At 35.2% G+C, this 24,737-nt stretch overlaps 1 protein-coding gene across 11 annotated transcripts; it reads left to right on the top strand.

The window, feature by feature from the left end:
- The first annotated feature begins 450 nt into the window (after positions 1–450).
- Positions 451–23,308, top strand: ESD (esterase D). 11 transcript variants are annotated; one of them, XR_016019155.1, is made up of 12 exons: positions 609–626; positions 3,961–4,005; positions 5,564–5,626; positions 6,059–6,177; positions 6,738–6,826; positions 9,422–9,520; positions 10,996–11,120; positions 12,184–12,303; positions 13,789–13,887; positions 15,852–16,019; positions 19,103–19,271; positions 23,068–23,308. XR_016019155.1 is itself a non-coding variant. In XM_019753561.3 (11 exons), the coding sequence occupies exons 3-11, from the start codon at positions 5,579–5,581 to the stop codon at positions 23,146–23,148; spliced, it is 948 nt and encodes a 315-aa protein (XP_019609120.2). In that variant the 5' UTR covers positions 608–626; positions 3,961–4,005; positions 5,564–5,578; the 3' UTR covers positions 23,149–23,308. The 11 variants fall into 11 exon arrangements, 10 of the variants coding, with proteins under 10 accessions (XP_074186062.1, XP_074186063.1, XP_074186061.1 ...); XM_019753561.3 differs by lacking the exon at positions 19,103–19,271 and having other exon boundaries at positions 608–626; XM_088792776.1 differs by having other exon boundaries at positions 19,103–23,308.
- Positions 23,309–24,737: the final 1,429 nt, after the last annotated feature.

Genomic DNA, 24,737 nt, shown 5'->3' with positions numbered 1-24,737 from the left:
AATCAAGCAAAAGGTCAAGGGAATATCTGTTGCAAGTCATGAACTAGCAACTATTATTCAATTCAACTAACTTGCATGGAGAGAAGGGAGAAAAGAGTACATTGGTGAAGCTCCTATGTCTCTGGAGATTTAAAAACGGGACCTTGTTCTAACCCCAGCTACCAAGTGGGTGAACTGGAAAGATTTAGGGGTGGGGAGGAAGCTTGAAATTACTTCCTGGTTTCTAAACAACTTATTTCAAAGAGGTTCGAGGAAATTTTGTCAACGAGTTAAGTTGGTCCTTGGCCTTTTCCTGCTGCCTCAGGAAAGAGGTTACGCCAACGAGGCTGGCGGATCTTTGACGAATGGAATCCAGCAGAGTCAGGAGGAGGAGCCTCCTCCTTGGGGCTGCTGAGAAAAGCTAGCGGGAGGGGGTGGGGACAGTGGGGACAGCGGGGGGCAGAGCCGTCGGGGCGGGGCCGTGGAAGGGCGGGGACGAGGAGAAGGGCCTCAGGGGTTAAGACCTGTAGTGGGCGGACCCGATGGGGGGCGGATTCCAGAGTGGGCGGCACCAGCAGCCATGTTGAGGCCCCGCCTTGCAGTTTCCTGGGCTGCTTCTCTTCTCTCTGCCTCCGCAGCCACACCAGGTAAGACTGGGTCTGCGCAGGGGCCCGATGGCCTGGGCCTGTCTGGGTCTCGGCTGCGTCGGCGACACAGCGGGGCCTGGTCGGGCGGACGCTGAGGCCTGCGGCGAGTCCCTTAGGCGGGAGCGTGGAGACTGTTTCCCCGGGCGCAACACGCCACCGAGCCGTGGCGGGAGGCCGAGGGCTTGGGCGCTGGAGCGAGGACCTTGTCCGGAGGCCCAGCGCCTCGTCCCAAATTCCTTTTCTTTTACTGAGCTTCCAAAAATGTGTAACCCGGGGCGCTCGGGGGTGTCGCATCCTGAGGGGAAGCTGCCGGTTTATCCCGTGGCTTCTACATTTCCATAGATTTTTCCCATTTTCATAAAGACTTCCCGCCCTTACACGCGACCACCAGCGCGTGAAGTAAATGTATACACTGTACCCAGTTTACTGAGTAACAAGCCACAAAGAGTTAGTAGTTAGAGGTGCTTGGTTCAGGAGGCAGAGACCGGCGGGCCACCCCGGGCTGGGTCCGCGTCAGGGCGACGACTCGGGGCTGGTCACCCGAGGGTGCAGGTCAGGAGCACGCACCAGGGGGTGCCGGGGGTCCCGCATCGCCTGACGCACTTGCAGACTCAGGAAGTCTGTTCGTATTGTAAGTGCTCTGTCAGAGTTCTGTAGGGTCCTGGGGTCATTTCTGATGGCGTCATCAGGGAGATGGCATTTGAGCAGACTTTGAAGGAGGTTATTCGAAGATACCGAGAATGATGATAGCTAACATTTGTGTTCATAACATTTGTGTTCACATAGCCAGCAGTGCTCTAAGCAGCACGTGAATTAACTCATTTAGTCCTGGGAACAACCCTATGAAATTGATCGAGGCATACAAAATTACACAGCCTACCCAAAGTCATTAGATATTAGGTTGGTGCAAAAGTAATTGCAGTTGTTGCAATTATTTTTAACCTTTTAAACCACAATTACTTTTGTAACAACCTAATAGTAGGTGGTGAAGCCAGAATTTGAACCTAGAGAGGCTGGCTCCGGAACCTGCTGTAGAACCATTATACCATTGAACAAAGCCACCCCGTAGAAACATCCAGGCTATACTAGGATTATACGTAATTGAGTTTGACTAAAAGTAAAAAAATAGAAAGTGAGGCCATAAAAGTAGTGTGGGACTATTGAAGACAATTTTAAGAGCCGAGTTAAGGTGTTTGTGGAGTTCATGGATGTTACATTTATTCCCCAGGCTAAATAAAAATTCATATATGGGCAAGCCCAGTGAATTTTTATGATGGAAAAGAGAATGTGCTTAGTACACAGTTAAAATGTGATGGACGTATATATGGACGTAGTGAAGCGTTTCTCATCTGGCAGTTAATGTGAACAAGCTAACCATGTTTTTTTAAATTGACAGAATATACTTAATACTACTGAACTATACACTTAAAAATGATTAAGACAGTGAATTTTATGTTGTGTCTTTTTATCACAATTATAAAAAATTAATTAAACTAACAATTTCATGTCGGTCATGTTTGGCCTGAAGACGTGACATGTATGTATCCACTGAGCAGTAAGTTAAATGGATTAAAGCCCCAGGCTTCTATACAAGGTTGATTGTAGTGAGGCATACATGAAGGAAACACAATAAGAGGCTAAGTTTTAATTTCTTGGGTATAATTAGGATGGTGACAGTGGAAATTCAAAGAAAGGGTAACTTTAAGACCACAGATTGGGCAAGACAAGCATGGATAAAAAGAAAGACAAAGAAAAGGAAAGAAAAAAAATGTTTTGAAGCTGGGAGATAAAAGCTTAATTTCAGATGTGTTGAGTTTTACTAGCCAGTGACATATCTTAGAAGGGTCCGGGAAGAAATTTAAATTCTGGCATTAATGCTTGAGAATGATTGGGTCTAGAGATGCAGATTTAGATAGATTCTTTCACCCAGAAAGTGTAGTTGAAACTTAGGGAATGGGAATTAGGGAAATGTGTGTAAAGAGAAAAGGAAAGGGCCATGGGAGGAGAAAGAAGAGAAAAACCCAGACCCTGAGTGTTCTCTGAGGAGAGTATTTGAACAAAGGGTTGGTCAGCAGTACCATAATCCCGTGATGTGGAGAAAACTTGTGTAGGTTATTAAGAGGCAGTGATGTGGGACACACTGAAAATGAAGAAATGGAACAAAGTCCAAGGATTCCAAGAGAACGGGAGCAAAAACACTGGTAGAGAGATATATAGAAAACTTTTGAGACTCATGGGAAGCAGGAAAGAATGGGGGAAAATGCAAAGAACACAGATTTCTGGAAGTGGCTGACATTTAGCTTCAGTAACTAAAGGGAAGAAAAGTAATATTTGACAATATGGCCTTTTGGGAGAATGCATGCTTTGTGAATAAAGACCATTTCCTATAGTTGTTTACCTGATGGTTTGCATGTACAGTGCACTGAGAGAACCTTTCTTTAAAGAATATTGATATTCATTTTATTGACTTTCTAGGAAAATCGTGTAACTCCCACTGGTACTATGAAATTGTTTTTTGTTTTTGTTTTGGGTTTTTCTTGGGAGGGGGGTTGTTTTAGTTTTTAGTATTCTACCTTACCCTATCACTCCATTTCTCCCACACAACCTGTTCTAAAACCTAAATGAAACATCTGTAAGACAAATGACACTTAGTATATACTATGTAAATTTTTACTTATTTGTTTGTTTGTGATGGTCACTTGAGCATCATTCATAAGCCCAATCAGTTTCTCACAAGTTCTTCCTTCCCAGCCAGTCAACCCAGGAATCCTTAAGTTCTTATCTCTTCCTTCTGTTTCCCTCTCTGCATAACAAGTTAGACCCACAACTCTTGGTCAGACAGATCTAGGCTTTTTATCTTTCTCTACTTTTCTAGTCCTCACTCCTATTTTCTTCACTCTCAGGAGTTGACTACATCTCATACTTCCAAAAGACACTTTAAAACTTAAAATATACATATATATATTTATATATATATTTATATATTTATATATACACACACATAAATACATATACATATATATTTTTTTTAAAGTAAAGAAAAAAAGAAAGCTTTCTTTATAGGAATCTTACTTCCAGCAAAAGTTTTTGACCAAACACCAGGCCTTGTGGCAAAATAGATATTAAGGTAATTAGATTAAGGACCAAGGTGAAGTGTTGGTGCTGTTCCAATAGCTACATTTTCCATGCTGCCATATTCAGGGTAGACAATCACCTACCTCAGGAAAAGCAAATACCTCTGTTGAGAGTATGTACTCTACTATACATGTCTCTATAACCTTTGTTGTGAAAAGTATGTCCCATTTATAAACCACTTTGTCTCTTTTTTTTCCAGGATTATCTACCCTTTGGTACAGACAAAAAAGCACCAATTAGACAGGTCAATTTAAGTTTTATTTCTTGTGTGTTACTTTGAAAGTTGGATGAAAAATCTAATAACTTGGTTTGAAACATATTATTTGTCCATAACAAATTTTTTATGAAAAATATAAATCGTGTGGTGTATCCTATCATAAATCATAGTATATCTTATCTAGTTCTTAGCTTATGTCATATTTCTTATTGAGCCTAACTTTTTTTCTTGATTTTATAATTGAAGATAGTTTCTAAAATGGGTGGCCAGGGAAAAAAAGTTAAAAGGCTTTTATTTTTTTAATTCATTCTGCTAGTTTAAAAAATAGTATTTTAACTTTGTTTTGTCTGGCCAAATAGGAAGTATTTGATTTTGAATTTTAATAAAAGAACATTCAAAGAGCAGAGGAAATAGAGTTTACTAAAATAGATGAATAACAAAGTATTGAATAATAGAGATAAAGAACAAGGTAATTTTTAAAACTTTCACATTATTGTTAGTAAGAAGCTAAAAAATTAATTGTTCATTAATTGAACAAATAATTATTGGTACCACTTATGTACTAGATACAGGCTCAGTGTACCATGTTTAGGGAAAGCAGACAGTCCCTACTAGGTTTAAGAAAATAGGATTTCCTTATAGTATAATTAAGCAAATAAATTTTATTCCTTTGTCTCGTGTATATATGTTAAAATTATACATCTATCTCTGTTAGTTCATTATTTAAGATAGGATTATGAACAAGAATAGCTGAAGTTAATATTCAGTAATTAATAACATCTAGTGAGCAGTTTAAGAATTTATCTTTTATGATTAAAAGCATAAACCTGTGGATAGAAGGTGATTTCATTGTCTGTAACTGTAGTACAACTCCTATAAAATTAGTCAATCTTAGAATGTCTCAAAGTAAAAGAGTATTTAAAGACCCTCTAGGGAGGCAGGAGAGCATAGCATCAAAGAATAACGGCTCTGATGTCAGATTTTCTGGTTCAAATCCCAGCTTTCCATAAGTAAATCCCAGCTTTACTTATTGATGAGATGAAAGGTAGGATTGAAACATCTTACTTAGAATTTTGCAGACATTTCCAAAATTAGCTTTTAAGATGATTGTTATATACCTTTGAGGAGTAACCCTAACACTGCATCTGATCAGCATACAGTAGAATATTTTACTGAGCGGACTAGCAGAGTGGTAATACCTATTCTTAGTATCTGAGGGTTTTTTTTATTTAGTGTGTACAGCTTACTGATTTATATTAAGGAGGGGAAGGAAATCCTTCCTTGAGAGATACAGATCGAAATTGGTCTGGTTCCTCTTTGTTCAGTAGGCATTTATGATAAAGATGGTTTTCCAATTCTTTTCGTATTTATTAAAAATTTAAAATATGTGGTATTTTAACAATTAAGTTTTAAATTATTCATGAAAATTTAAAAGATTTGTTGGAGAGAAAAGAATTCCCAAACTTCAAAATTTCCTGATGACAAGCTGCACTTTTAATTGCACTTAGAACAGGCTTATGTTTAACTTGTTGGTTTGTTTTAAAAGGAAAAACATTGATCTAACAGTTGTGCATCACTTTCTCAGAAAAATTCTCATAGGATGAATAATTTGATCTGGTTTAGCATAAAGAAAAGTGCCTATCACACTGTAAGTGTTCAATAAATGTTACCTGTTATTATTATCAAAATCGTTATTGTTATATCACTTGCCTCCTACTTTAAAATCAACCATAATCAGTCATACCAATTTTTTGACTCCCTTGTTACAGTTAACAGGTAAGCTATTAACAATCCTTAATCTTCTAAGCTAATGTAATCAATTAGTAACTTATTTATATTCTGCCTCTTTCTAAAAAGAATTTGAAACAGTCCACACACACACACACACATACACACACACACAAACTTGTTAGTAAATTGGTAATGACATACTAAAGTTTTTTAAAGTGAGTAACAAATGAAAATGTGTGTATGAAAGTTGGTTTCTTTATGTTATTTATCTGAGAAAATTAGCATGTGAAGAAAAATTCTAGGTGAAAAACAGTTTACCCGAAAACAGTTTGTTTTTCAAATTTTTCAGGAACTAATTCTCTACAACTTAAAGAGATTAATCTTCACTAATAGGAAAAAAATGGCGTTGAAACAGATTTCCAGCAACAAGTGCTTTGGGGGATTGCAGAAAGTTTTTGAACATGACAGGTAACTACAGAAAGATGCCATTTTACATATCTCTTGTTTTGCTTCCATCCGTTTGATTCTTTAAATAAACCCATGAAAGATCATTGTTGTATGAATTACTTTTCACATGGAAAAAAATACCTGTTTTTTATCAAAATTAGTTAGCCATGATATTAGTGATTTTAATAAAATATTAGTGATACAGAGCAAATTAAGGATGACCATTGAAATGTACATGAGCAAACATGTTATTTAAAAATCTTTAGAATTCAATTTTTATAAAATTTCATACATCTTTTTAAAAACAGAAAGTTTTCTTTTAATAATATTAGTACCACATTGAGGATATTACATTTATTCTTTTATTCTGCCCAAAATGACTGTTTTGTATACAGCATAGGCTCAAGTTGGTTAATAGATCACTATGCTGAGTTGGCCCCATTCTTTCTTTAAGGTCTAAGGTATATTCCTTCAATGTTGGTGGAATCACTTAATTTGGATATTAAGTCACTTATTTTGTTTCTGTCTTTACTAATGAGAAGCATTGATTTATATTGTTGTTGTGACTGTTAAAATTATAGTGTTGAACTGAAATGCAAAATGAAATTTGCTATCTACTTACCACCAAAGGCAGAAACTGGAAAATGCCCTGCACTATATTGGCTGTCTGGTAAGTGTTATGCATTTGAGTTTTATAAAGGAGTTTATTTTTCTTTTTAACTGGTTTATCTTACTCTTTCATCTTGCCTTATTGGTGTGCTTTCTAACCCATTTATAAAAGACTTTAGGATCCTGTCATAGTCTACTCTTATTTATCCCGAGAATCATTTTAGACCTACTGAATTACATTTATTTCACTTCTTTTTCAATTGCCCAAGTCAGGGCAATCATCAAAACAACCCTTTATTAGCTGTATACTCAAGAGAATTGAAAAGATGTCCACAAGAAAACTTGCACACAAATGTTCATATATCATACATTATTTATAGTAGCAAAAAAAATGGAAACAGACCAAAGGTTCATCAGTTGATGAAATGATAAATAAAATGTGGTATATCCATATAATGGAATGTTATTCAATAATAAAATTAATGAAGTCCTCATAGATGCTACATACAACATACATGAACCTTGAGAACTTTATGCTAAATAAAACAAGCCATTCACAAAAGACTGTTAAATTCCATTTATATAAAATACCCATAATAGGCAAATCTATAAAGACAGAAAGTAGACTAGTGGTTGCCTGGTGCTAAGGGAAGAGGGTGAGGAGAAAATGGAGAGTGACCACTAATGTATGAGTATGGGGTTCCTTTTGGGGGTAATGAAAATGTCCTAAAATTAGATGGTGGTAATGGTTGCATAATTATAAATATACTAACAGTCATTGAGCTATATATACACTTTAAATGGGTGAATTGTATGGCATTTGAATTATAACTCAATAAAGTTGTTCCACAAAAGACAACTCTCCATATAAAATAAGTGGAGTTGGTCAAGTAGCTATTAATTAGTAACCATCTCCATACTCTTGAGAATAATCCTAATGGTAGAATTATCTTCATTTCTGAGTCTAGAATTCAGTCCCTACTACCTTCATCGAGGAATTTATGTAAAAGAAAAAATAATTTTCTCTGGCCTCTGAAACAGATTTGTGCAAGTTACTGGGTACTGTGTCCCAGACACAATTCAAGGCTCTATATATGTTACCACATTTAATCCTCATAGCTACCCTATAAGGTAAAAATAGGCAATATTATGCCCATTTTTCAAGTGGAAGAACTGAGGCTCAGAGTATTTGAGTTACTTGCCCAATTTTGTTTGGCTAGTAAGTGACTGAGGGACATTTAGAAACAGATCCTGTCTGAAATCCAAAATCCTGATTATATGGTAATATGATTTCTACCATATCACCCTGCCTCCTTTGAACACATTTATGTTAAGGTCAGCAAAATTGCTAACGTTTTATTAGTACTTGGGGCAGTTCTCCACTACGATATGGCTCTAGTATCTCTAGAAAATGTATTGGGAAGGAACATGGTGGTAAACGAGGACCTTGTTCTCTTGTCATGACTAGGGAAAGTATGTATGTCCTAACAGTTTACTTAACTGTAAACTCTCATAACATTATCCAATGATACTTATAAGGTTTTATTCTTATAATTATGTATTAATTTAATCTTTATTGGGCAATCATTTCATAAGTTTCTGTGCTAGCTGTTAGGGGATACATAGAAACTATAAAAGTGTTCTGTAGTTAACTCTTTCGCTGCGTTAATTGATTTCAAGTTTATTTTTTTTCAAAATGTGTCAGAAATCCACAAAAAAATCCACAAAAAGTTGATATTTTGAGTATTTTATGCATCTAATAATAACAATTTGAGCTGCTTTGTATATAAATGACATTTTTGTGTATAAAAATTTTGGATATATTCATTTGAATATAAACGAACATCACAGCAAAAGGGTTAATTCATATTGCATCATGTGTGTCTATAAACTTTGACATTGCTAATTATCAGGTGTAGTGGGATATTTATCATTGACCACTGGAAAAGTGCTGTTCAGCTCAGGCATCTAGTGCCAGTTCATTCTTGGCCATTCTCACATCATTATAGTATTAGACTCCTATAATATGAGAATTAAGTCATCTTTCCTATCACATAAGTGAAAAGCATAGAGGTAGGAAAAGTGGCAGAAACAGTTGTAAAAACTAGGGCTAAAACTCAATTTAAGGATGGTGTCTGATGACCTTTACTCTCTTCTTAGTGCATGGAGTAGTACAAAAATGATTAGGGTGAATTTTGTTGCTGTGAACTACTTGTATGTAAAAGTATTAACTTATTTGTATTATGATGACTATGATATTATCTCACTTACTGTGAACATTTATGTTTTGATTCATGAATAGTAACATGTTTAATTAAAACCACTGGAGTTGTTGTAATATTTGTTTTATGTTCCATATTGCTATTCCACAAGCTTGAAAAATTCTGAATTCCCAAACATATCTGGTCCTAAGGATTTTAGTAATTGAATCTTTAATGAGTGACTTTCAAAGGACAGCTATAGGAGCATTTAACCTAAGACAGATCTTAGATTAATACTGTATAAATTTTATGAGAAAGGGAACTTTAGTGTCTTCTTCAGAATTATTTCTAAACTTTTTTTGATAATATCAAGTGAGATGATTTTCCTGTAGTATAAAAATATTATAGTTTATAAACCATTTGCAATATAGAATAACAATATTTTTGATCTTCAGGTTTAACTTGCACAGAACAGAATTTTATATCAAAATCTGGTTATCATCAGGCTGCCTCAGAACACGGCCTTGTTGTCATTGCTCCAGATACCAGTCCTCGTAAGTATTCTTGTTCCAGAAAGCCTTTGTAAAAATATAAATCTTTAAGACTAAGTTATAAGTGGAATAATGTATACATTATAAAATTCATTTCTTATTTTTACTATTATCTCTATTAATCTTTCAAGTGACATCATGACTCTAAAATACTATGTTATATACATTTTCCTGTGAATTTTACTCATGACATCACTCTTATGAGAGGGAATAGTTTTGCTCTTCCCATTTTACGGTTGAGACACTTCACAACAGAGTTTGAACAACTCAATTAATATATCATATTGGCACTAGTGTCAAAATAACATACAATGCATAGGAAATTATTTTTTCTATTCCATAGGTCACATGATAATTATGTATTTTCTCATCTCTGTTAGTCACCAAATAATCATATAGTTAAACAAATATTTGTTTTAATATAAATGATTAGAATGTTTACATTAGAGAAATGAGAATATCAAACATTGGAGAACTTAATCCATCAGATCGTTAAAACTAGTTTTGTGATCCTAGAAGTGTCAGGAAATGGAATTTAAATGGCAGCTAAAGCTATCTGGAAGTTAAATTGCTGGCCTTAAAGTGCATTTCCTTTCACAAGCCATATTACACAAAAGCAAGACATGTCTTGCTAGAGATGTAATAAAAATTTTAATTCAAAATAGCATCAAAAATAAAAAATGTCTAGGAATAAACTTTTAAAATAGATTTATTTTTAAAAATCATAAAATTTGCTAAAGAGCCTAAATGAAGACTTTAATAAATGTAAAAATATCATATTCCTGGATGTATAGACTGAATGTTATGAAGAGGTTGTTTCCGTCAAATTACTCTACATATTAGTGTAATTCTGTTTAACATCCCATTGGTTGGCGTTTTAACTACATGCAAGTATATAAAATAAAACCTAATATATTAAAAAAGAATACAAGAAAATCCCTTGAGGGATGGGTAAATAGGGGAAACATGATGGAATAATTCCAAAGTACACAAGGAGACACTTCCAGTTCATGGTAGTGAATTGAGCACAAGAATTTGCCTCCCTTCCCTTGTAAGGGATAAGGAGAGATATGGAAGTGTTGGTCATGGGGGCATGGTCATCAGAGAAGGAATCTCAACGCATTTCTGAAAGGTAAAAAGAGAATACAAGCCCTTTGACAGGTAAAACAGAGTGAAGAAGTGTATGTTCAGAATATATATAGGAGGGAACTTCATCAATAGAAGGCCAGTGCGCCTTACTTTGACAGTGAATACCCCAGCCTGGAAGGGCATGCCCTTTCTCATCTCATTGGCTAGAACTAGTCACGTGGGCCCACTTAAGAGGGCCGGGAAGTATGTGCCCCAAAAGGCAGAAGAGAGCCCAAATATTTGGTAAACAGCTTTAAGGCAAGTGAACTTTGAGATTCATTTAAAAATGTGTTATTAAACATGGGCCACTATGATAGAGTAGATGAAACCACAGAATTTTTTATTGATAGGTGGCTGCAACATTAAAGGAGAAGATGAGAGCTGGGACTTCGGCACTGGTGCTGGGTTTTATGTGAATGCCACTGAAGAACCTTGGAAAACTAACTACAGAATGTACTCTTATGTAACGGAGGAGGTAATTTATGTTGTAATTATTAATTGATGACTGCCAAAAGCTTGATTTTTTATAGAAAGTCTTTCTAGTCCTGAGAATTTTAAACCAGGGTATGGTATTGTTGAATCTTCTTGACACATATTTATTAATTATCTTAGTGAAAATTCCAAAATTTACTAGCATTACAATCCTATTTTCTGCCATTTTAATTAACACTTAGTGCAGTTTTAGAGTTTAACAATTATATTGATACCTGTATGCACTGCCTAGGTTATGCAAACAAAATAATTGATGAAAAACTTTTTATTTCTCTGGCAGCTGGTTCATTCAGACATATTTTATAGTGAGTAATCAAGGCTTACAAAATATAAGTGGTAAAGCATTACTTTTATTAATATTTGTGTGCAGTTTATGCATTTTTCTAAATTTCATATGATTTTAATTAATACTATGTACCATATCATAAAAACTCAGAAACAATAATATAAAAGTTTAGTCACCCATAATTCTGTCACCCCCCAACAACTGTGTTTTGGTATATTCCAGGTTTTTTTGTATAACTCATTTTAATATAATTGTAAAACTTTTTTTATCTTGTTCTTTTTTTCATGGTAAAAATAAATACTTTCCAGTATTCTAATCTATTTGTAAAAATTTTAATAGTTACACAACATTCTGTCATATACCATAATTTACTTTTTTCTAATGTAGAATACTTGTGTTTTTACTTTTTTTTTTTTACCATAATAAATATTATTGTGTTGATTTTCTTTGTGTATAATTCTTTCCCCTTAAGGATTTTTCCCTTAGACTAGATTCCAAGAAGTGAAATTACTAGATCAAGAGTTTAGGACATTTAAAGTTCTTTCTGCATCTTCTTAAAGTTGCTTCATGAGGAAGATGTACCATATATTCTCCAGTGATATATAATTACCATTGTTTACCTGAATTTTTTTTTTTAATCTTTACTGGTTCATGCCATTGTAAGACTGATTTGGAAGTTTTGATTGTGTAATTTTGTATAACTCTAAAAAAGTCTAAACTTTCTCTCATATCTTTTGTCACACTATTAAATTTTCTCTAGCTTCCCCAACTCATAAATGCCAATTTTCCAGTGGACCCCCAAAGGATGTCTATTTTTGGCCACTCCATGGGAGGCCATGGAGCTCTGATTTGTGCTTTAAAGAATCCTGGAAAATACAAAGTAAGATTACTTAAGCTTCTAGTGACAAGTATCTCTCTTGGATAATATAATATTAGGAACCTTCAAAGATTAAAATTAGGATATTGTTGTAGTATTGGGGCTACTTTTTTCTAGAAGTCTTGGGAATTTCAAGAGGTGGGGAGGAGTATGAAATTTGATCACACAGTGTATGCTACAGAATCAGAAGGATAAGAATTCAGTCACAGTGGTTTCTTGTTGGTCTATTAGAAGTATTGTAAATTGTGTCTTATATTTCATTGCTTCAATTCAAACTATATGTTCCTAGGAAGTTTTCTTTCCTAACCGTTATTCTTGATTAATGTTATTGTGACAGTATGTATCATTTACTTATATATTTACCAGGAATATCTTTGTAAAGTTGATTTTGATTTTCTGAGGGCGAAGATATTCATGATTTGTAAAAGTTTAAAAATTCTGTTCTTAATGCCTCTGATGACTGGAATGCAGCTTGACTGAAAAATATTACTCTCAGCCTTCCTACTCATTTATTTGAAGCTTTGAAGCTTTACTTTTTTGTTTGTTTAAATGAGCCAAGTTGGAATAACCACTGTATGTTGAGTGTCATACTGTGTAGAGCAGCATACAGGAAAGGAAATGTTGAAAAGGAAATGTTGAAGACAGTGATCATCTTAAGATCACTTCTGTCTTTAAAATAACAAGGCTATCAGAGACCTCAGGATTTGTTTAATCCATTTTCTTCCCTTAGGAAGAACTTAGTTATTTGTGGTGTGCCACTGAGAAATGAAAATATTTCTCATAGCAGTTTCTTGCTATGGCACCAAATATTTTCCTTTTGGTAAGCTTTATTATAAAATTGAATTAATTCATGGCATGATAGTGGGTTTTTTAAATAAGGGTTTTAGTTTCCCCTTTTTTGTATATAAAGGTAATCAATTTATTGTGTTTGAGGGAGAAAACTCAAATTTAGTTGAATTTTTTTGTCCTTTAAAATAGCTAGTAGACATTGATAAAACCTAACATTGATAAACACTCTGAAACTGAGAAATTCCATCTCTGCACCTTATCCAGTGACAACATTGCACAGAACACAATATTATACTGTATTTTTAAAAAGGAGAGAAATAATGTATCTTAGATTTAATAACCTGTTCAAAAAGGTAGGCATGAACTGTTTTATATTACTACACCTTAATTTTACGTGGAAAATAGGAGTAGAAACTGAATATAAACTTCCATTTGTGCCTTACTTATTAAAAATGAAATGTATTGCTTTGCATTATTTTAACACCTGTACTTTATTAGCTCTGTTAATAGAACACACAAAAGATGTGTTTTGGAGACACCTACAATCTAGGCCCATAATATAGCAAAAGGAAAATTATTCATGGGGGTTTTCATGGCAAGTTGCAAATAACTTTTGAGTTTTTAAGGAAGTTGCAAGTATCTGTTCATATTTGATTTAGCAACATGTAACTTGTTTTTAAATTTCTTTTGTTTCTGAAGTCTGTCTCAGCATTTGCTCCAATTTGCAATCCAGTGCTCTGTCCTTGGGGCAAAAAGGCCTTTAGTGGATATTTGGGAACAGATCAAAGTAAATGGAAGGTAGGTGGTAGATGGCTATCTCAATACTCATTCTGAAGTTTTCAAATTTGTTTTAAAAGCTGTGTACTGCAGACTTTATATTCCTGGCCTAGTCATAAATCCAGAGTTAAAAATACTTAACAAAAGTATAAACATATAACAAAAACCCTACTTTCTGATTGTATTGAATTATGCCAGATATTCTGATGCTACATTTTTTCCTGCTAATGATCGATTTATCTTTATTTCTAAATTAATATTCTATATTATCATTTTCAAAAATACCACATATTATTATTAAATTTAGATTTGCCTTTTATTAACTATATGCTCAATTGTACAATAGGAACCATGAGACCTAGCTTTTTAATTATTTTGTATCTCTCTAGCATCTCTCAGATTTGAATTTTAAATTCTAGATTTGTCTTTAAAAATAGATATTTTGTAATGTACATTTATGACAATATTCCCAACAGCAAGATTGCTTTTTCTAGCATAGGAGCAGATGCTTCAAAATGAAAATAAAAATGGCTCTTTCTCCTGAAACTCATTTTACTCTTGTGTAGACATGGGCCATTTGCAAACTCCATTAAGAGTTTCAATATTTTATAAATGAACTCATCACCATGTTCACATTAATAAATAGAAAATACTCGAGGGGGAAAAAGTCTTATAGCTGTGTCTTATAGTTGTGTGTCATTTACACACGGACCCCTGTTTTAAGATTGGTCATTGAAATTCTAACACATTGGAGGGTTAGTTCTTTACTCTCTAGATTAGAATTTTGTTTTGTTTAGGCTTAGATTTTTATTATACTGGAAGAGTGCTGAAAAGATTAATTTAGGTACTTTGAGAACTGACAGTGTACATACATCAGTGTTTTGAGCCCTCGCCACGTGTACAGTCTGTTCAGAGTTTGAGATCTTATGTCACGAAAGTGATGACCCCTTCCTATCTACAGGGTGCTTATGGTCTAATAGAAGATGTGGGGGAAAGACCAGGTGATTGGGAGAAGGAGGGGAGAGGCAGAGGCACAGGAAACCTATAAAGAAATCTAAGTATATAATTTTTCTCCATTGGCAGTAGATTTCATTATCTTAATTATGCTGTGTGTAGACTATTATTTAATTTACTATTGCTATAAGGAGGCCATGCAGAATTATGAGAACAGAGAACTAGTTGGATTTAATAGGTCCCTTTCCACTCTCCTTTTAAGATTAAAGAAAGTAAGTCTTAAAAAGCATGATTCTTTAGAAGGAGAAGTATTTTGGGTTTTTTCTTGATCAATGCATAAAAATTGTGGTTAATAAATAGATACAAATAATCAATATTTAAAGGTGGATGGTAAAATATAAAATTGTAATGTGATAACTGCTCAGATAATAAATATGAGGAGTTGTTAATATGATTCAGATTATCCAAATCAAGTCTTCCTGAAAGCTCATGGAGATAGCAGACATTTTGTGCTATTCAATAGGAAAAGATAGAGCTGAGTGTATTTATGTCTGGGATTAGAGCTAAAAAGAAGAGACAAAAAAAATGACTATTTATTTGAAATAGAGAATATTTGGAAATAGAAAAAGATAATGGAATTAGAAGAAATAGTCAATTTGTGGAGGAATTTACAGAGAAAAGAGTTATGGGTTTTTATTTTTGGACTTGAGAGATGATTAAGAACCTTAAAGGTTTAGGAGAAAAAAGGATATACTATGAAGAATGCTTGAGATACAGGATTCTTACCACTGGTCGTGGACTGCTTGAAAGTAGGGAAGAGGCTACTAGCATTGGGAAATAGAGTTCTGAAAACCTTGTAAATAAAAACCAGGGAAGTCAGATTTTAAACCAACTTAAAAGCTTATTTCCAATTTAGTCAGCCTTAGAGCTTAAGTGACTTTAAGTTTCTGTTTGGTTCTAGTATAGTATATTCTGAAGAATATCCTCTAGACACTTTTAAATTTATTTTTCAATATTCCTCTTTTTTATAGGCTTATGATGCTACTCATCTTGTGAAGTCCTATTCAGGTTCTCAACTGGACATACTAATTGATCAAGGAAAAGATGACCAGTTTCTTTCAGATGGACAGTTACTACCTGATAACTTCATAGCTGCCTGTACAGAAAAGAAAACCCCTGTTGTTTTTAGATTACAAGAGGCAAGTATAAGGAAACCTTAGCTTCTTTTAAATAACTAATAAAAAGCAAAATTCCAAGTATGTTTTCAATCTTATTTTAGAATGTGAAATGCTACCTCAGTAAGATATTTTTTAATTATAATAAGACAAAGTTAAAGCCTTCCTATTAAGTTAGTGATATCCAAGACCAAATTCCACAGAAGTAGGAAAGGTTTTGGCAATGAAAAGTATTTGCAGTTTTCTGTCCCACTGTAAAAACATTAAGTAACAAGAAGTTTAATGCTTGAATAGTACTTAATCTTCAACATTATTGAATATATTTCTTTACACATGCAGTTATTGTTGCAGTAAAATAAAAAGGACAAGCTTCCGCCTTACTCTATGCACACATCTTAGCCTCAGAAGCTATGTGCTGTTTGTGTCACACACATGTGCACTTTATAGTGTTTGAGTTAGCTGCTAATCTATCTGTTGTACTGTTTGGTATTTCTAGTTGTTTAAGAATAATTATTGGTTGGCAAATTTTCCTAGACTGAAATACTTTTGACTGTTGAGTACTCACCTAATAACTATGCTAATACAGTTTTAATTAAAGAAATTCTGCTTTTATTTATTTATTTTTTAATATTTCTTCATAAGCTTTGGAACATAACATAAACAGAATTTTTACTTCAGGATGAAAAGTAAACACTGAAAATTATATGTAGTTCTGATTTTTAAAAACATTTTTATTCAAGTTTAAGGTAATGTGTCAGGCACATTGATCTAAAACACGTGATTATAATGATAAATGTTTGAATAAATCTCGATCAATGTGTATGTCATGTGGTACATTAATGTTTTCACAATTAGCTTATTTGTCCTTAGGAGAGGACATCCCTATTCTGTCCATCTGTTTTACTTTATTTTCAGTTTTTAAAATTACAAATTTTAAGTATTTTTAAGTGTACAGTTAAGTGTTATTAATTATTAAATACATTTATACTCCTAATGTTGTACAGCCATCTCTACCATCCATCTCTATAACTTTTTATCTTCTGAAATTGAAACTCTGTGCCCATTAAACATTAACTACCCATTTCCCTTCCCTCTAGCCCTTGGCAACCACCATTCTACTTTCTGTCTCAGATTTTGACTACTCTGAGTATCTCATACGAGTGGAATCATACAGTATTTGTCTCTGTGTCTGGCTTATTTCACGTAGCATAATGTTCTCAAGATGAATCCAGGTTGTGGGATGTGTCAGAATTTCCTGCCATTTTAAGGCTGAATAAAATTCCATTGTCTGTATATACCACACTGTGTTTATCCATTCATCTGTCAGTGGACACTTAGGTTGCTTCCACATTTAGCTTTTGTGAATAATGCTGCTAATAAACGTGGGTATACAAATATCTCTTCAAGTCTTTCAATTCTTTTGGCTATATACCCAGAAGTGGAATTGCTGGATCATATAATAATTCTATTTTTAATTTTTTGAGGAATCTACATTCTGTTTTCCATAGCAGTTGTACCATTTTATATTTCCACCAACAGTGCCTAAGTCCAATTTTTCCACATCCTTGCTAACACTTATTTTCTTCATTCTTTTCTGTTTCTTTTTTTTCTTTTTCTGTAGTGGCCGTCTTAATGAATGTGAGGTGATATCTCATTGTGATTTTGATTTGTATTTCCGTAATGATTAGTGATGTTGAGCATCTTTTCATATGCTATTGGCCATTTGTATATCTTTGGAGAAATACCTGTTCGAGTCCTTTGCCCATTTTCAAATTGGGTTGCTTTTTGTTGTTGAATACTACAAGTTCTCTGTATATTCTAGATATTAATACTTTATCAGGTATATGATTTGAAACTATTTTTCTCCCATTTTTGTGGGTTGACTTTTTACTCTGTTGCTTTATCTTTGATGCATAAAATTTTTTAATGTTTATGAAGTCTGATTTGACTATTTTTTCCTTTTGTTGCCTGTGCCTTTGGTGTCATATCCAAGAAATCATTACCAGGTCCAATGTCATGGAGCTTTTGTTGTATGTTTTCTTTTAAGAGCTTTATAGCTTTAGGACTTACATTTAGGTCTTTGACCCATTTTGAGTTAATTTTTGTATATGGTGTTAGGTAAGGATCCAACTTGATTCTTTTGCATGTGGATATCTAGTTTTCCACATGCAAAAGATCTAGTTATCTTTTGAAAAGACTGTCCTTTCGCCATTGAATGGTCTAGGCACTCTTGTCAAAAGTCATTTGAGCTTACACGCAAAGCTTTATTCCTGGGCTCTAGTCCATTGGTTTAGATGTTTGTCTTTATACCAGTACCACACTGTTTTTATTATAGTAGTTTTGTAATAAGATTTGAAATCAGGAAACATGAGTTTTCCAGCTTTGTTCTTCTTTTTCAAGATTGTTTTGGCTATTCGGGGTTCCTTGAGATTCCATATGAACTTTAGGATGAGTTTTCCATTCTGGAAAAAAAAATGTTATTGGGATTTTGATAGGGATTGCATTGAATCTGTAGATTGCTTTGGGTAGTATTGACATCTTAACAATATTAAGTCTCCAATCTGTGAACATGGGATGTGTTTCTATTTTTGTGTGTCTTCTTTCATTTCTTTAAGCAATGTTTTGTAGTTTTCACTGTGTAAGTCTTTTACCTCCTTGGTTAAGTTAATTCCTAAGTATTTTATTCTTTTTGATACTATTACGAATGTTTTCATAATTTCCTTTTCAAATTACTCATTGTTGGTGCATAGAAATGCAACTGATTCTGTGTGTGGGTGTGTGTGTGTGTACTTTGTATCCTGCCATTTTGCTGAATTCATTTATTATCTCTAACAGCTTTATTGGAATATTTAGGGTTTTCTACATTTAAGATTGTATCATCTGTAAGCAGATAATTTTACCTTTTCCTTTGTAATTTGGATGCCTTTTATTTCTTTCTCTTGCCTAATTGCTCTGGCTAGAACTTCCAGTACTATAGTGAATGTAAGTAGCAAAAGTGGGCATCCGTGTCTAGTTCCTGGTCTTAGAGGAAAAACTCAGTATTTCACCATTAAGTATGACAGTTGCTGTGAGTTTTCATACATGACTCCTGTACACCTGTTTTACAGATAAGGAGAGGCTCAGAAAAGTAACCTATTTATCAGAGGTCACACAGCTAACTTATGATGGAACTAGAACTGGAAACAAGGTTATTTGACTACAAATGTCATCAGTATAACCATTCCCAAGCAAGGTGAAGCAGTGGTCCTGAGGAGCAAAGGGTGCAATTAGAGAGAGGTACATAACCTGCTATCTGTCTAACTTATGCAGCAGATCTTAGCAATCTCCCTGTTTTTTGAATCTTCTTGATATTTTGAACAGGTAAACTATTATATATATCATGTGGGAAAATATGTCAAAAACTAATACCTTATATATACCTTGTTGTCTCTGAATATCCATCCTTAAGTAATGGAATTTTTCAGATTGATTTAAACATTTATCATCAGAATTACATGTTTTAGATCAATAACCAACCTTGAAATCCAAATACCAATTTGATTGTAAACACAGCAGTGTGTTTAAGTATATTAACTATAGCTATAAGTGACGTAACAAACCATGTTTTTTACCAAGTGACTAACTTTTGGGCACTAGTGATATTGGATGCCTCTTCTGCCCCCAAGACTGCCAGGAAATTCTGTTGTTACTACAGTAAAGTTTCAGCCTGCTAACAAAGACTGAAAAATCTTTGGAGTTTCTTATAAAAACAGCATAGTGTTAGGACACTGATGAAATTCTTGGAGGGAAAAAATAAATTAACATGTTTATTTTTTAAATGTTTATATCCCAGGCAACTACAAAATGTAGTTGGCTATACTTAATAAAGAGTCAAGACAAAGCATTCAGATCTTGTAAAAAAAATGAGAAAGTGTTGAAATCGCCAGTCACAGTGTTTAGCTCAAGCATATTTTCTGTTCACTTTCTTCCCCACAAGGGTAGGTTGAGAGTGAACTACACAACCTGAAGCTGGAATAGGAGGTTTAGATTTGCTGTAATCAAATGCGCAACTGAATGGACGTGCCTTGGCAGTGGCGCCTTTCAGATTTTTCAGGCTGCCTTGCATTGTCTTCATATTACCTCAGATTTAAGAGTCTTAGCATCTGCTTTATCATTTGATTATAAGTATAGTATAACTGTACTTCTTTATGAAATGGGAGCTGTGAAGCGTTAAATTAGCTGAAAATAATAGAGAGTATATATACTCTCTAAGGAAGAAGGAAAGTTCTCTAAGGAGGAAGAAAGAAAATTAGTATAATCGTGTATGGTTTGTCCAATTTCATCCCTTTATCTCTTTTTAATGGTGTGAAATGCTCACAGTCTGTATTATACTCTATCAACTGTCAAAAATTAGGAGGGAAGGGTAGTGCATAGGGATATTTATTTGGTTGTTAACTTATATTGTTTTGCCTTTTCTGTTTTGGCTTCAGCAATTCTAAATTGAAAAAGCACAGGTAGCCGAATTCTGATAGCCAACATACAAAGATCAAACCTTAGTCTGAAGAAGAAAGGTCTAGTATGTCTTATTTTCAGTTACTGAAGTTACATAGTGAGGAAAAAAAATTCATTGACCTAATGAAAACTTGCAGAAACAACATCAAAGCAAGGCTATACTTCCTTCTCAAGCCTCCAGCCCTTTTTTGAAGATTCAGAGATTTTCAGCCTCTGCACCTGCCTGTTAGAGAAGAGTAATAATATGACACAGACTTTCAGAAATGCAGGGATCTCTCACTCATGTCTGTACCCCATGCTTAGCACAGTTGTCTCTCAGGAAGTGCTTATTAAATAAACAAATGAATATCTCTCAACAATCTTCTTCTTTGTACTGTGATGAGACTTACCCAAGGATTCATATCTGAGCTTTTCAAATTGGGTCTGGATAATATGTAAGCAAACACTGCGTCTTAGAATAAATGTTCATTATAGCTGCTGGAGCACTGCTGCTTTTTATACTCTTAAGAGAGTTTTATTACAAGGGTTTTTCCATTCAAAGTGTGAAGTAAAAGAGGAAAGTAAGGCCCTTTCAAGTGTCACTAAATATATTAGTGACAAGCTGCTTGACATACCAACTCAAAGAATATAATGAAAGGAGCCACTTTCATTTTTTATTGATAAATAGAACTTGAAACTAGCCAAGAGTGACATAATTAGCTCTAATTATATAAGCATCTTCTATCTACCAGGACATCAGTAATTCAAATGTGTTCTCTTGCCTTTATGTTGACATTTATTAAAAAAAAAAAATCTTGATCCTTCATGAGAGGCATTTTCCAGTTTCTCATAAAGGTGACTCTTCCATTAAATATCATTTTGGAAGTTAAAGGACATTTGCTTTGTATTTTACATGACATACATTATTATCTTGCAGTACACCCTTGAGAGCTCAAAATTGTCACTGTTTACCCTGAGATTTCTAATAAATAATAACAAAAATGGTGACTACCCACTATGTGCCTGAAACTGCAAGGTGCTGAATACAGTGAAACTATGTATAAAAATGCAGCATACTCAGTCACATTAGGGTTTTGTTACCAAGTGTTTTCAGGTATCTGTTTGCTTGCAACTGTGCCTATTTTCAGTCAGATCCATTTTTTCATCTGTGAAAAATGACAGGTGCTATAAGGTACTGTATTTCACAGGTTTTTTTGGCCTGAAACTCATGGGCCTGTTGAACCTCGTAGTAATTCAAGAATTACATGGGTAGAAAGTGCTTTACTTCAAGTTTCTTTCTTTATATAAGAAGCTGTCCTTTAGCTCTAAATTTAACTTATTAACTGGGACTTGTCTAATCATTGAGAAATGTGAAACCAAATTAATTCCAGGCTCACCCTGAATTTTGACAACACTCTTATCATATTCACTTCCATGGTTTAGCCACAGAAACTAGAAGACAGATTGCTTTTAAGTTACTTTGATGACTTTAAACTAGAACTCTTTATTAGCTGCTGTTCCCAAGATATACATTGCATACTGATTCATCAAAACCTTAGGGATCCACCTTCTTCCCTGAAACCCAGGTGATATTTTTATTAGGTCTATTTTTGTTTCTTAAGGGCTTAGAAAAATTCCCATTTTCTTCCATCAGAGACAATTTACTAAATTAAGTTAAAAAGTTAAAAATCTTTCTTAGACTTTTATCTCTTTCAGTTTATTTCAGTTTGTATTTTGATTGTGTTTTGAGGGTGGGGGGCTGTCCCCAAAATTATCTGGTGTTTAACACCCTTGATCTTTTTTCTTTGAAAGCTACCTCTTATCTTGTACTCAGGTGACAGGGTGAGCAAGGATTGCCTCTCCAGTTACCTGTATCAGGTGGTTTCAATTGGCCAGATAAGTTGGTAACTGTTTCAACTCAGCTGCTTGGCACATTACATTTTCTCTCTGCTTCATGGTAGTTTTCAAGAGTTTACTAACGTTTTACCCAGTTTGGTTTATTGCTAAAGGATGTTTGAGTTTCATGAATTATTCTTTTTTCCTTAAATAGAAACATGATGTGCTTTTACTGTGTAGGAAGTGGAATTCTTAACGTGATTTATGATGGCTCTGTTTGACTTCCCAAACAACGATAGAGCCTTTGGGTATTTTCATGTTCTTTCTCTATATTGTGCATGTATGCTTATTTTGTATTTTAACATTCCCTCACTGATGTTGATGTGCTACGTATGTGAGTTGAAACTTTTGTCCGTGTTTCTAAGCTCTGAATTCTGGTTGTTTTTTTTAAGTCCTTGTTGATAGGATTACATGTTTACTCAGTACATTTAATGTTATTTCCTCTCTGTGCATATAAATGGCAGCATCTAGAAACTAGGCTGTGCAGAATGTTTAATTTTTCTTCATATTTGTATTGCTCTTTTTATTATTCAGTTAAAATGTTTAAGAATAGTATAAGCTTGATGTTGATTATAAATTTTCTTCATGTTGTAATATTTTGACTATTTACAAGTAAATTAAATGACGAGAGATATATTTAATGTCCCTAATATTAATGTTTCTGAATGGTAGACAAATGTCTTATCATCTCTATTTTGTCTTCTAGGGTTATGATCATAGCTACTACTTCATTGCAACCTTTATTACTGATCACATCAGACATCATGCAAAATACCTGAATGCATGAAAAACCTCAGAAAAGAGACTCTTCAGAATTATAAAAATTGTAATAAACAGAAATGCAGGGAAAAAAGATTTCAAAAAAAGATTTCATTACTGTATTTTGTAATGCTAAAAATGCTTCACTCTGTAGTTAAATCACCTTTTGAATAAATATATGAAACCTGCTTCTGATAAGTTATTTTACCAACTGTCGTGCGGGGCGGCCTGTGGGGTCTCTGCTCCCGCTCCCCATACAAGAACGCAGGATATGGTGAGGCCAAAAAGGAACACCCACGGAGCCATAGGCAGGGGAGTCATACCACTACGGTCTCACTGGAGGCTGGGTTCACTGGACGTGCGACCTGCTGTCCCTTTTGTCTGCAACCCACCGGCGACTCTCTTTCACTCTCCTCCACTCTCCTCCGCTCTCCTTCGTAGCCGCAGCAGTTATATTAGTGGCTAATGGCTCAATGGCTACAGCTGGCGGCCAATCAGCCACAGCTGATGGCCATCTACTACCCGAGCCAGCACCCCTCCACGTGAGGCCGAGAGCCTGTAAACTACTTTCTGGGGCTCTGCCCCCACACCCAAATACGTCTGCAGTTGGGAGACCTTGGTCGGCCGGGGAAAGGCTTGTATTTTGTCAATGATTGCCTCAGGTATAACCTTTGTCTTACCCGACCACACAACACCCAAAAACTTGACGGATAAGCCAGGGCCTTGGACCTTTTCCTCATTCACCGCCCAGCTGCGTGACTTCAGGTGGCGGAGAAGAGAGGGAGCTGCTTGCTCTAAATCAGAGAATCTGAGGTTAACAGAATGTCATCAACATAATGGAACAAGGCCACAGAGGATGGGTGATCCCACTGTGCCAAATCCTGGGCCACAAGCCCGTGGCAGATAGTGGGGCTGTGCAAGTATCCTTGCGGAAGGACTTGAAAAGTCCACTGACGCCCATCCCACATAAAAGCAAACTGCTCTTGACACTCGGGTGCAATGTCAATGGAGAAAAAAGCATTGGCCAAGTCCACTACATAGTGATATGTCCCCAGGCGGACAGTCAGACGATCCATTAAATCATGAATTGAAGGCACTGCAGCGTGCAAGGGTGGCGTCACCTTATTTAACTCCCTATAGTCCACAGTCATTCGCCAGGTCCCATCTGGCTTCTTGACAGGCCATACTGGGGAGTTAAAGGGACTGTGCGTTGGCCTCACAATATGTGCCTTCTCCAATTCCAATATTGTACGACCAATCTCCTCCTGCCCTCCTGGCAGGCGGTACTGTCGCACTGTAACCACGCGCCAGGGCTGTGGCAATGCTTGAGGAGGGTGGTGAGCATGCCCGCGTGTCACCGCTTTCACCACCCGGATCCGGAGACGGAACTCTCCTACCGACGTCTGTAAGCTCAGGCCATGTAGCACGTCCACCCCTAGAATATACTCCGGAACGGGGGAGACATAAACCTTGTAGGTACGAGGAGGGAGCCTTCCTATACCCAGTGGTAAGGAAACAGCTTTCACAGTCACAGTTTTTCCCCCGTAGCCATCAATGCAGACTGCTGGTCCGGGGAACAGTTCTGGGTTCCCATAAACGAGACTGCAGTCAGCACCA

Source organism: Rhinolophus sinicus, chromosome 16 (assembly GCF_057876585.1).
Source record: "Rhinolophus sinicus isolate RSI-liver-muscle chromosome 16, RSI-T2T, whole genome shotgun sequence".
Taxonomy (NCBI): Eukaryota; Metazoa; Chordata; class Mammalia; order Chiroptera; family Rhinolophidae; genus Rhinolophus; species Rhinolophus sinicus.
Note: the sequence above shows the minus strand (reverse complement) of the source record. Positions and strands in the feature narration are given on the sequence as shown.